The sequence below is a fragment of the Barbus barbus genome (assembly GCF_936440315.1).
Source record: "Barbus barbus genome assembly, chromosome: 30".
NCBI lineage: Eukaryota > Metazoa > Chordata > Actinopteri > Cypriniformes > Cyprinidae > Barbus > Barbus barbus.
In genome coordinates this window covers 13,192,106-13,205,635 of record NC_136758.1, presented here as the reverse complement: position 1 = coordinate 13,205,635, position 13,530 = coordinate 13,192,106, and the positions used below count along the sequence as shown (strand labels likewise).

The 13,530-nt window shown below is 36.2% G+C and overlaps 2 protein-coding genes across 2 annotated transcripts in view; one reads left to right on the top strand and one right to left on the bottom strand.

The window, feature by feature from the left end:
* The window catches only part of adam12b (ADAM metallopeptidase domain 12b), an 88,145-nt gene extending 79,658 nt beyond the window's left edge, over positions 1-8,487 (top strand). The window contains exons 20-23 of the mRNA XM_079385911.1: positions 1,406-1,514; positions 2,438-2,659; positions 6,151-6,320; positions 6,401-8,487. Of these exons, the coding sequence (XP_079242037.1) occupies positions 1,406-1,514; positions 2,438-2,659; positions 6,151-6,320; positions 6,401-6,440 (541 nt within the window). The 3' untranslated portion in view covers positions 6,441-8,487. The remainder of the gene's footprint in view (positions 1-1,405; positions 1,515-2,437; positions 2,660-6,150; positions 6,321-6,400) is intronic.
* Positions 8,244-13,330, bottom strand: LOC306850337 (fibronectin type 3 and ankyrin repeat domains 1 protein-like). The gene is made up of 11 exons (XM_079385912.1): positions 12,966-13,330; positions 11,845-12,013; positions 11,630-11,754; positions 10,885-10,966; positions 10,539-10,613; positions 10,311-10,376; positions 10,061-10,226; positions 9,090-9,233; positions 8,930-9,007; positions 8,756-8,800; positions 8,244-8,683 (listed from the first exon to the last, which is right to left on the bottom strand). Exons 1-11 carry the CDS (start codon positions 12,973-12,975, stop codon positions 8,594-8,596), a joined length of 1,050 nt encoding a protein of 349 aa, XP_079242038.1. The 5' UTR covers positions 12,976-13,330; the 3' UTR covers positions 8,244-8,593.
* Between the last annotated feature and the right edge of the window lie 200 nt (positions 13,331-13,530).

Genomic DNA, 13,530 nt, shown 5'->3' with positions numbered 1-13,530 from the left:
ACAGGTAGGGTTAGGTCAGCAATTGATGGATATACACTACTGTACAGTTTGGGGTCGGGAAGATTTGCTAATGAAAGTATCTTATACTCACCGCATTTATTTTATTAAATACAGTAAAAATATCTGAAATAGGATTACAATTTAAAATAACTGTTGTCTTTGTGAATATATTTTAAAATGTAATTTATTGGCAAAGCTGAATTTTCAACAGCCATTACTCCAGTCATCAGTTTTACATGATCCTTCAGAAATCATTCTGATATGCTGATTTGGTGCTTAAGAAGCATTTCTTTTTATTTTCAATATTGAAAATAGTTGTGCTCAGAATCTCAGGATTCTTTAATGACTAGAACTTTCAAAAGAACAGCATTTCTGTCATGACAACTCTCGGAGGGATCGGTATGGTAATGTACATGACAATGTTAATGTATTTGGTCTTGGCGGAACAGATCTACTATGCTGCTGCTGCTGCTGTTGCTGTGGCAGAGCAAGTACCGAGACTTGCTACTGCCAATACATCCACAACATGCTGCTGTGAACATGTAATAAATACTGCTACTGCAAAAATAACATACATGAAATAACCGCCTATAGCATACATGAATTACCTTGTAGCAGATCTATACAGGTGGAGCTGGGGAAGGTGCAGGGTTTCTGAAGCACGCTGCGAAACTGCTACAACAAACACTAGTCATATATTTGAATGTTGAGCAGAGAGCTCATTGGCTACCGATACAGGAGAGAACCAATCAGCTGTGCCATGTGATAATGATGTCATTAGGTCAGATTGAGTTAGACCTATCGGACTGACATGGAGCTTCACACACAGGAATTACATTAGTAAACACATAACAAGATCCTACTTTTAACAATACAGTTATGCATTTTTATATAAAAAATGAACTCCTTGCCCCATAGGCTTGCATTGTAAATTCATTACTGTATTTTGCTACAGAAGCTGCACATAGATTATGCCACAGATTCTGTCTTGAACACGTTTTTTTCGGATCTAGAGTTTCATGCCAGAACTCTGTATTTATTTGAAATAAAAATCTTTTGTAACATCATAAAGGCCTTTGCTCCCACTTTTGATCAATTTATTGCATTCATGCTGAATAAAAGTTTTATTATTATTTTTTTTTATTCTGTCAGACCATCTAAAATTTTAAAACAGTGTGTATTTTAATATTTACTGCCTGGACATTGTTTACTTACATTGTACATGCCTTATTATGAACATGACTTTTGCTCTTAAAAAATAATAATGAGCAAGTAAAAATGTTTGTGATAATCACCACAGATGCTGCAATAGAGCTTTATAAAAAGTGGGCATCCCTACTGTAGTAATTATATTCACCATACCTAAAACATGAAACTGTTTGAAAACTCTTTCTTAATTTTACAGATCAGTAGGGCGAAAGCGAGCTCCCAGCCCCCCACAGACACAGTCAGTGTTCAGGGTCTCACCACAGCACAAGCCCGCCTCTTTACCTTTACACTCCCGCTGTGACAAGGTAAGTGTGAAACTCTACTCATCAACACAGACTCAGGCACACAACATGATTATAATGTCCAAAATATGTAATAATATTGTAAATAATAGTAGTTGCAAATTATATATTAAATATTTTTAATATTTCTTATCCAAAATTATTTGCCTATTTTCATTGGTACAATTTCCTTACAATTGCATTTGTGAAAATATATTTTTTAATAATCACTCTAAATTGAATCAAAGCAGACCGTTTGTGACCAAATACCAGATTTTATTATATATGGTATGATTTTGTGATGAATGGTAATCTAAATTAATATTTGCACCCTTATTAACAAGCACTAAGGAGATCTTTTATTAACCGTCAAATTCCATAATTCATTAGCTCGGTACTGTCCTGCCCAGCGAGGAGCAGATGAGGTCAGAATTACTATGCCTGTCCAAGCCAATCCATCCCTTCCTTTCTGTGTACACGGCATGAGACTTAGGTGCATAATTGATTTAGTCTCCAGTATCGACCCTCAAAGAATATTAATGAAGTCCAGATCTTCATCTAAAACCTCCAATATTCATTTTGCAGGATTTCTGTTTTAATCCAGTCTAATGTACTTAAGTAGAAAAACAATATAATGATTGTTGGCGTTGGAAGCCTTTGTATGCTCAAAGGGGGAGATCAGGCCTCAATGGGACTGGACAGTCGCCAGTGAAAGCACTGATTGATTGCTTCATCTGGGTATTTTTAGTCTGTGTGCCATGCCACAACAACATGTATGAATGCCTTTATGAAAGAGTACCTTGAACAGTATTGCATTGTCAAGCAGCATATGCAGAAAGAAGTTTAGATTGATTCCTCGAAAGGTCTTAAAGGTTAGCAGTAGCAAGCAGTAGAGCTCGTATTGAATTGTTGTGTCTTTATTTTCAAGAGCTGTCTGTTTTCCACAGACATCTCATCCCAGTTCGGAGCCTCTCCTACCTCCACACAACTTCCACAGTTTGCGTCGGCTGCCTGAATGTCCCTCGCGCTGCCGGCCCGTCCACATCAGCCACCCCATGCCCATCACAGGTCTGCAGCCTCACAGGACTCTAGTATCACACACACACTCGCCAGGCAGAGCGGCAGGCTTCCACACACTCCCACGCCAGCTGCCCTACACTAACATCCAGGTAAGTGCTGTCAGCCTCAGACTGTCACCATGTACCAGACATCCCACCCTGCAAAAACTTATTTCATGGAAGTAGCATTACTACCCCAATTGAGTTTGGCCTCAACATGTAACTCCTAAATGCAAATAACACTGGCACCAAAAATCACAGCTGTTCTCCCTTATTTACTTTCGCTTTATTTCCCACTCGCTCGTAAGCCACATACAAGTGATGTAGAGTTTGGCAAAATCGGAATAGAAGTGATCAAAGGAGACAGATTCAAAACTAATTTATACCAGGTAGAAATTGTAAATGCATCTCAGCTGACAAACTGTGATTGAATCGCCAAAAATTTACTTTAATACGCAGGAAATGGGGCTTCTCTCTCTTGCTCTATTTATGGGATATTGTATATAACTTGTGGGTGTCAGAGAGCTGTTATTAATATGCGTGAGACTCCTGGAACTTCTGGAAGAGCTGGGATGTCTGATGTAGGTGCAACACGAGTGTATATTTTAATAAATAAATTTAAAATAATACACTAAATAGAAAAGTTTTAATATAATATAATGCAATACAATTGTAAATGTTATATATATATATATATATATATATATGTGTGTGTATATATATATATATATATATATATATATATATATATATGTATATGTATATATATATATATATATATATATATATATATGTATATATATATATATATATATATATATATATATATATATATATATAAAATCTCATTTTAAATCTTAATATAGATATGCGTGTGCTTGTGTGTGTAATTTTTTAAGATATATCCATTTTGAGATTTAGATAAGGATTACATTTAATTATAAGAATAAGAATGCACAATTTAATATCCATCATCAACATATATATTGACAAAAAATTTTGAATATTATTGGATCAACTTAAAAGGAATGTCGTGTAGAATCAATGCTTTATGTAGCTCCTGATTAGTACACAATGTGAGTATGAACATAGGGTCAGGAGGTTTTACCATAAGGGCCCGTTCACCCAGAAAAACAACAGAAAAGTAGCACAGCAGAATGCAAAAACACATTCTATGTAAACCTGCTAGACTGATGTCTTGCTCACGTCATACATCTTTTCCAGTGTCTCGTGCATGTCTCTGCATTCTAAAAATGCATCACTCAAAGTTAAAATAAGTTAAGACCCGTCTTGAGACCTTTTTTCCCATTCCAAGTTTTATAATGCAAAAATGCATTCTGTGTAAATGACCCCAAAGAGTTCAGCTGATACAACTTCATTGGTTGAAAGCGATTGACAGATGCAGAAACCAAGTGGAGGGAGATAAGGAGACATTAGCAAGGACGTTACACTTTCCATTGCTGCACACAGCACATAAATTTCTTATATGAAGTTTCCAGTTGAAGATAAAATGAAGACAAAAAGTATTAGAGTGGGGTAGACAGAGCGGGTGGAGGAGTGAAAGTGATACGGCGAGAATGAGATTGAACGGGTGCATGAGAGCTGTCCTGTGAGATGGGATGAGAAACGTCCGTGTGTGAAGGTATGTGGTTTAGATGATAAGTGCTGCTCGGGGACGTTGGCAGGATATGCTATCAGACAGCATGAAGAAGAACATCTGTTGCTTTGAATCTCAGCTCGACTTCACGGCACTGCAGCAAACTAACTGTGGTTACGTCCAGCACACTATGAAGGGCTCACCTCAAGGAGAAATCTATCTTGCTATGAAATTATTATATTATATCCAATATAACTGCCTATATTGACCATATTATAGAGCTCATAGACCTGGTAAATGTCACATGATACGTTCAAGGATACCATAAAGGGATGTGGCATAACTTGTAAGATACTGTTGACATGGAGCTCCACACACAGGAATTTCATTAGTAAAGACGTAACAAGATCCTACTTTTAACAATACAGCTATGCATTTTTGTATCCAAAATGAACTCCTTGCTCCATAGGCTTTTGCATTGTAAATTCATTACTGTATTTTGCTACAGAAGCTGCATATAGATTATGCCACAGATTCTGTCTTGAACATGTTTTTTGCTCCCAATGAGTGGTGTTTCATCAAAAAGCCTTTCAGAGCTCACATACTGTGCCACACAATACAAATGATTGATACACTGAAACTTGCTTTATAATGACCTCATTGAAAGCATTCACATCAAACCCTTTTACATATGAAATCACCCTGGTTTCTTTAGTGCTCTCTGAGTGCCCTTTTCTACTTGACTGAGTTCACATTTACTCGGGGAGCCATGAAACACTTTCACCTCTTACGTTGTTTCTCACAAATTGGCCTCATGGCTCGACACACCGCCGTGCGCTCATGATTAAAAGGTCTTGTATTGCCATAATGACATTGCTTTCTCTAGGAGGAGGGTTTTGCTGGAACGAATCACTTACGTACAATGGTTAGAAACAGAAAGGAGGAAAAATGTTGTTTCAGAAAGACACAAAAATGGATGATTTGGATGTCTCAGCTTTATGGATTAGTCAGTTTCTCCACTGTTTTCCACAAAACAAGGCTGAACAGTTGTATGCCATGACCTCATCCTCTGAGTAAATTGGTAACACATGATGACCTCTTGACTTAACATGGGGTGAATTGGGTGTTGGAGATGGGAGTGCTGCACATTTTTTGTTATTCTGCATTGTTGCCAACAGGGTTTACCAGGACGAGGAGTGTAATCACAGCTCCATCTAGTGGCACTAGTATGCTATCACTGTTTACACACTCAATTCTTTCGACTCAAACTGTTGTCCAACATATTATATTGGATATATTAAATTAATCATGATTCATGTTGTAATTCCAGATGTTTCAAGTGTCTGTATAAAAAAAATAAAAAAATAAATAAAAAGGGCCTAAATTCAAGATCGGTTTGTTTGAATTACTTATATAATTTCCATCCATTTGGATTACACAGTTTTAACATAAAAAAATTACCTTAATGTGATGCATATTTATCAGTTGTTCTTAAATGAAGCAGAGAAGAAACCGGTAAGACTTCTGCACTCTAAAAAAAAAAAAAAAATCATGGAATAGTTTATCTTTTTGCATCTATTTGATCATCAGCATCTATTTTAAATCTGTTAATTGTGAAAATAATTACATTTGTTCAGTTAAAATAACAAACAATATTCACTTAGTTAAAATGTATGAGACTGAAATTTGTGTGTATTTAAATTTATATTATTGTGTATTTAAATATTTGAAACATATTCAGTTTATAGGTATCTTATCTCCTTTTCCCCTTGTTTCATTTTTGTATGACTGACAAATATGCATCACATTAGGTTTATTAGTTTTTTTATGTTTGGGTAATTCAAATAGATATTATTAAGGTTAAATTACAGTTGCTTTAATATATAAATCATAATTTAAGTACTTTTATAATGTGACCCCCTTGGAAGTTTGCTGGGACCCCCTGGTCTATAATAGTGTAAATATGTTTGATAAACCAGAAAATCTTCTGTCTTGCTATCTATAGGACCACAAGAAGCCCAGTCCCCCACAGAAACCACTTCCCGCAGACCCCCTAATCAGAGGCCACGGGTTGGGTAGAAGCACATCTGCAGTGGGAGTGCGGATACCTGGACCTCTAGCCATCCCGATTCCAACAGTACCACGACCGCCCCCCGCCATACCACTGCCAAACAGGTCAGTCCCACTGTGATACTGCTGAAAAAAAAAACATATTTATGGATGACAACTAACTGTATTTTTTTTATACATTGTAGACCTCTTCCCAGATTACCACAGCCCTTTTATGATCATTGACATATGGACACCACAGCACTGGGTGAATTTCACCAGCATCTGATCACACTTGTTTGCACTATGAAAACTCTGTTGGACTAAGTGACCACGCCTGCAGAAACTCCACAGAGGGTCTCACAGAGAAGAGGGCTGACCGGACACCTTGGTGCTGCGCCTCCTCAGAAAAGGTGTTAGTTTGTCCTCGCTCAGGTACTGCAGAACTATTTAAGATGTATATTTATTGTGAGGAGGAAACTATGTGCTGTGCTTGACACTTTTTTTTTTTTAAATGTATGATCATTTTTTCTTTGTTTTTAAATGTTGAAAAAATGCTGATTGAAAATAAGCCGACCAATCATATTTTCCTTTTTCTTTTTTTCTTATGGTAAGACTTGCATTGTTGTTGTGAAGATCATAAAAACCTGCTTTAAATCTGAATGACTAAACACAGAGTGCTGGAATCAGTGCCACTAAGTGCAAAAAAACCTTAATAATTACTTGAATGAGGCATGATGACGAATGATGTCATGGAGAAAGTGATGTGAGCCATTATTGTCATCTGTGAGAATTGACAAACCAACTTTTCGTGAACTACAGTACCTTAAAATCACATGTGCTTGAGCAAATGCAGTGCTACGGTATCTGCCAGAGTAAGAATTACTATTGCTACAACTTTAGCCCTAAACATTCAGCTTTGTTTGTAATGATACCTCAAACTATGTGACTTCTTGAGGAGAAATGTGCTGGACAATTAAACAGCCAAAACTGAGTTGCATCAATTAGCAACTGCATAGCAATGGCTTGTCAATTTTATCTACAGAAAATGAAAAAAAATCCAGTCAGTATTTATAATCCAAACACTTGAAAGGTCGTGATGTTCCTTTTTCCAACATGTTTTGAAAAATTCTGAGAAATACCAGTGGCAACACAAAATATGTAGTGACACCACAGACCAGACAGGAATAGCAGATCAGCATTCCCACTGAGCCATCAGCATCCAGCAGCTGTCATGTCTGTGTCATTATTGCCTTGTTGTGCTGTATACACACGTTCTGTGCAATATCTTCCAATACGTGAGGTTATAGATATTGAATTTTCTGTACTGTATTTCTTGTATCATTTTTGACAGTATACACAACCAATCAAAAGTTTAGGGTCAGTGAAATTTTCTTTCAAAGAAATTAAAGATATTTATTACTTATCAGTAATGATTTCTAGTGCTGCTCTTTTGAACATTATATATACATATATATATACACACACACAGAGAAGACTGGAGTAATGATGCTGAAAATTATATAAAATATATTACAATAGAAGACCGTTGTTTTAAATTGTAAGAATATTCCATGATATTACAGACCTTACTGACCTCAAACTTTTGAATGATTTAAGTATAATCGCTTTAGCCAAATAGTAATTTTTCATTACCTTCTCACAAAAGTGTTCAATATCAAGATGATGTAAAGTACACAGGATGTAGTAAATATCACTGCTGGTGTGTGTCGTTGCAACTATGGCATTTTTACACAACAAGTGGTTCCTTCTTGCCCATAACACAGCTCTCTTTATGCACAGCTGGGCTCACTGTTATTCATAAACTTTTGAGATTGTTGTTCTGCTCGGTACTTCACCCTGAGGGGGAAATTACACTTCAGTTTTTCCACATAATATGCCAGCGTTGTTGCTTTGGGAGTATAACAAACCCAGCTGTCACAGTATTTCATTCAAGCCAAGCCTGTGTGTGTTTCTTTATGTTCTTGTTTACTTATTCACAACAATCTATGTATATTTCACCTTTTTATATGCACTCATGTGGATGTGTTAAAATGCTCACTTTTTCATTTGATTTTTTTTGTCAGATAATGTGTCAATCTGTGGTCAAAGATGATTGCTCAGTTTTGCACTGGGTGTTGAAGTAATTATGGAACAATTTTATATTCTACAAAGTCCATTTTAATTTCTATGAATTAGGATATTAAAAGGGAAATGGGAATGCCTTCAAAAATTTCAACCGGATACTGATAATGTAAGGACTTGAACGAGAACAATAAACGAGTATATTACTATCGTGAATTCAATTTCATTTTATTTTATACAACAGGAACATAAAAGTTGTTTTTAATAACTCAAGGCTTTAATGTAATGTGTAAAATATGACATTAAGATAAAGATCATTTGTTGTCTCCATAACAGAATTGTCCTGCTGGTGTCAGTCGATTTGAATCTTCCAAGCTTATTTTATCCAGCAAGTTTATGATGCTCTGAAACAGAAATTGTCTTTTTGTTCCAAGCTACAAAATATTAATTTGTTCATGTATAGTTTGTCAGGTTACCTGTCTCCCAAATGCTTTTGCCATATCCGCTGCACCTGCTCCATACTACATTAGGGTGTAAATAATCTTATGAGGAGTGTTATTAGGTGTCCTGTGGCAAAATGTTTTATTGCACTACATGTATTGTTTCATCATTTATGCATTATGAATACTATAATGATCATAATCTGTTACCTCGTTCTTCATGTGGTGATCTGCCCCACTGTCAAGCAGAAGTTTCACCAGCTCCACATGGTTATTCAGCACAGCGACCTGAAAAATTATAACCAAAAACTCCAATGATATCATCCATCTTGTCCTCGACAATTTTAGTGGCTGTTTTGATGATAAATACCATTAGTGGTGTCTTGCCAGCTTTGTCACGGACGTTTACATCAGCTCCAGCCTGGAGGAGGATAGAGGCGGCCGCAGCGTTTCCACTGATGGCTGACACACGCATGAGAGGAGTCCAGAGAGACACTTTATCCATCACATCCACCTGTCAGCGTACAAAAACACATGCTTTAAACTGACAATACGGGGTCAAGCTCACCATTTGACAAAGTAATGGGCCGCAAACGGTACATCTAAAAAAAAACTAAATCTGTGAAATAGTGAAACTGAAGTTTGGTAACTTCAGATACCTGATCATATGATGTACCTTCCAAGGAATAGTTCACCCAAAAATGAAAAATTGCTTAAAATTTGTCTTTGTAATAAACAAATCCATCATTAAGACGCTTTTAACTTCTAATTGCTTCCTCTATCCATACTATTGTTTTCTCCAGGGAGAAAGTCGTCTTATCTAAATCAGGAGAGAAATGTGCACAGATCAAGCGCTGTTTACAAGCAAAAATAGTTATAAACAAACATGTTGGTGGATTTTGATATGAAAGGTCAACAGGGTAAGGAATTTTTCACTGGATGAAGCATTATTATGGACTTGTACTTTTGCCAGAAGCAACAGTTTAAAGTCAAAACGCCTTAATGACAGATTTGTTTCTTACAAACACGTAGCTTTTTGCTTCACAAGACATTAATTGATGGACTGGAGTCGTACGGGTTACTTGTGGATTATTGTGATGTTTTTATCAGCTGTTTGGACTCTCATTCTATCGGCAGCCATTCAGTGCAGAGGATCCATTGGTGAGCAAGTGCTGTAATGCTAAATTTTTCCAAATCTGTTTGGAAAAGAAAAAACAAACAAACTCACCTCGGATGGCCTATGGGTGAGTACATTCTCAGCAAATTGTCATTTTGGACTGAACTATTCTTTTAATGTTGTTTTTTTCACACATTAACATGGTTAAAAAATTGACCTCGGACCTCACAACCATCCTGGATCATATATGTAATGACAGGCAGGTGTCCTCCATCCACAGCCCAGTGGAGCGGCGTGCAGCCGTCCGTGTCTCGGGACTGCCATGTGGAGCCGCAGTTACGCAGATACTTCACTGTATTCAGGTGACCAGCAAAACAGGCCTGCATTAGACTGATAAAGCACATGCATAGATGAAAATATATATTAGAAAACATAAGTTATTCTAAAATTCAACTGCACTGAATGCAGGCTCACCTGTCTTTTCCAGTGCCGTCTCTCTTGTTAATATCAGCTCCATGCTTCAATAAAATATCCACTATTCTACAAAACAAACAGATGCTGATCATTATTAGAAAAACATGACTATATTTCACATAGCAATAACTAAACAAAGACTAATTGGTGATTCGGTACCTTGCTGTGAATTAATTTCTCTGTACACCAGCTTTGTGTTTAAATGAATAACATTGGAAGCGTGTTTACCTGGTGAAACCTTTCTGTGCTGCCACCATGAGAGGGGTGAAGCCCATTTTGTCATAAACATCCACGTCGACCATTCTAGGAGAGGAATTACATGAGAGGGGTTATGAATAATGTGTGAACTGGCATTTAAGGGGATATTTCACATAAAGATTAAAATTTTGGCATCGTTAATCATCCTGTTCTACAGAAGTAAGGAAGTCATACAGATTTAGAATGGCATGAGGGTGATTAATGATGACAAAATTTTCATTTTCGGGTGAAATATTCCTTGAATTAGCACAATGTTAATACTAATGTAGCTTATGAAGAAGCATGAAATGATGGTGAAGTGTGTGTGTGGTCTCACCCTGACTGCAGAACTGTGGTCAGCTCCTCCTCATCCTCCCTGTTCACAGCCTGGTGGAGGTTCTTCCCACTGAAAGGCTCTCCTGTGGACAAACCATCAAAACATTATAAAACATTAAACAAATGCACGACTATTCAAAGGTTTAGGGTCAGTACGATTTTTTTAATGCTTTTGAAAGAAGTCTCTTATAGCTACTTAGCGGGGCTGTATTTAATTGATCAAACATACAGTAAAAATTGTGAAATATTATTACCATTTAAAATAACTATTTTCTATTTTAAAATGTAATTTATTCCTGTGATGCAAAGAAGTCGTTACTCCAGTCTTCAGTGTCACATGATCCTTCAGAAATCATTTTAATTTGCTGATTTGCTCAAGAAACATTTCTTATTTTTATCGATGTTGAAAAGAGTTGTGCTGCTTAATATTTTTTTTCTGGAAACTGTGATACTTTTTAGGATTCATTGATGAATATAAATGTCAAAGTACACAATTTGTTAGAACTACAAATCTTTTGTAACTTTATAAATGTCTTTACTGTCACTTTTGATCAATTTAATGCATCTATGCTGAATAGCATTTTTTTTTTTCAAGACTTTTGGACTATTGTTAATTTTGTGCAAATTAATTCCTAAAGGTTTGTGTTTCTACGAATAACAGCAGAGAGGAGCATGATATTTACTAGGTTTAAAATAAGAAAATAATAGACCAAGGCTTTGACTGGAGGTACAGTAAAATATCTCACGGTTGGTGAAGACAGAGACCACGGGGCTGAGGCTGCACTCCCCTGAGGCTCTGGTGACCCTCAGTCTAAAATTATAGGAGGTGCTGGACTCCAAGCCCTCTACAAGATGATGAGTGCTGTACCCTCTGTGATAAAACACCAAAATATTGTTCTTACAACATAATAACTTTAACATTCAAAGAAATAATCTTCACCGTCAAACAGAGAAAACTGACATGTATACGGAGCTGTATGTGTGTGTTTTGGGGTCCATCTGCTCCACAGAAAAGCGGGTCCAGCATTCAGGAGGGCCATGTCGAGGTTTATTCTCTTCATTCATCCAGCTCAGCTCGATACTGTGGTGAGTGACCTTCCCAATCACAAGAGTAAGCTCTGGATATTTTGCTGGAGAAATTGAGAAAATATATGGCAGATTCTTAAAATCATGTATATCGTTTATATTAAAGTTGTAGGATTAATGTGAATTTTTAGATATATTTAGCCTTCAATAATATCCAACAGTCATATTACTTTTTGTATGCGTGTTTTGTCAAGGGTTGAAACCTAAACCAATCTATGGTTAATATGCAGTTATCTGATACAGCAGCATCCATGGTATGATCTTGCTATTCAGGTGTGACTTATGGGTAAACTGCAGCCTATTGGTTTCATCATAATAAAGGTCATGAATATCACATAACAATGCACCAAGAATAACCAACCACAAAAGATTGTTCCTGGAGTAGTGATTAAGTTAAAAGATTACCCATTACTTTTTAATCACTGTTGCTGGAGAAAACGTTAGCCTTTCTTCTTTCCTCCTAAACTGGCAACATGACATCATTTTCAAAAATAAAATAATAATTAATAAAAAAATCTTTCTCTTTTTAAAGATAAAAAGCTCTTTTTAAGGTTATATATATATATATAGGCCTACTTGCATATTAGCATTACTACTAGCATATTGTGTTTATTATTAGCTACTTATAAAGCACATATTAATGCCTTATTCTGCATGACCATATTTTTGATCCCTTAATTCTACCCCATACCGAAACTTAACAACTACCTTACTATTAATATGCAGCAAATTAGGAGTTTATTGAGGCAAAAGTCATAGTTTTTAGTTAGTAGTCATAATTGGTTCTCAAACTAAAGTGTGATTGAAATATAAAACAGGTTTTTGCTTACTGTATTACCATGTTAATCAAATATAAGCGCGGAATAAAGCAAATCTATATGGTAGGCATATGAAGACTGCATTATTAAAACTAAATTATTACAATTATTAAAAAAGCATTATGAAAAAAACATTTAACAGACTGCCTACTAGCCTTAACACAAATCAAATGTCTACCTGGGTTCATCGCAGTCTCAGTCAGTGTCCTTGTTGTGTTTTGTAGAGAAATCCACACAGAGGATGATAGTTTGTAGGAGTCACTCTTCTCTCTCGCGCACGTCTGACTGTGAGAGCATTAACGTTGTCATGGTGACAGCACTGGTGCTGCAGTGCGCGCAATCTTTGGACCATTTATTTGTTTCTTTTAGTTGTTTTACTTATTGTTTCTAAACCGGCGTCAAAGGTATTCATATTAGTCTTGTTTTAACATGAGAGCGATGTATGGTTATTGAGACTGAACCCTTGTTTTACCCTGTAGTCACTTTCATCAGCTGGGATTAAATGACCACATGACCGCTCAAAATCTCTGCCGCTGCGCGTCTGATTCAGTGCGCTCGAATCGGTTCTTTCGAACAAATCATTCAAAGAAACGGATCAAAAAAGATTTTGTGATTCTTTTACGTGCTCCCTGGCATGTTAAAGGCTTTAAAGGATTTGAAATAAATGTTTTGCTCACAATTTCTAAAATATTTTATAACTTGCATAAACAGAAAAAAAAGTTTAATACCCTGATGTTTTAAGA

Bases quoted from the DNA above. Each gene is read 5' to 3' on its own strand.
- LOC306850337 (XM_079385912.1), bottom strand. The intron at 8,801-8,929 runs GTAACAGATTAT...ACCCTAATGTAG, and splicing joins ATCACCACATGAAGAACGAG to TATGGAGCAGGTGCAGCGGA. The intron at 8,684-8,755 runs GTAACCTGACAA...TTTCTGTTTCAG, and splicing joins CAAAAGCATTTGGGAGACAG to AGCATCATAAACTTGCTGGA.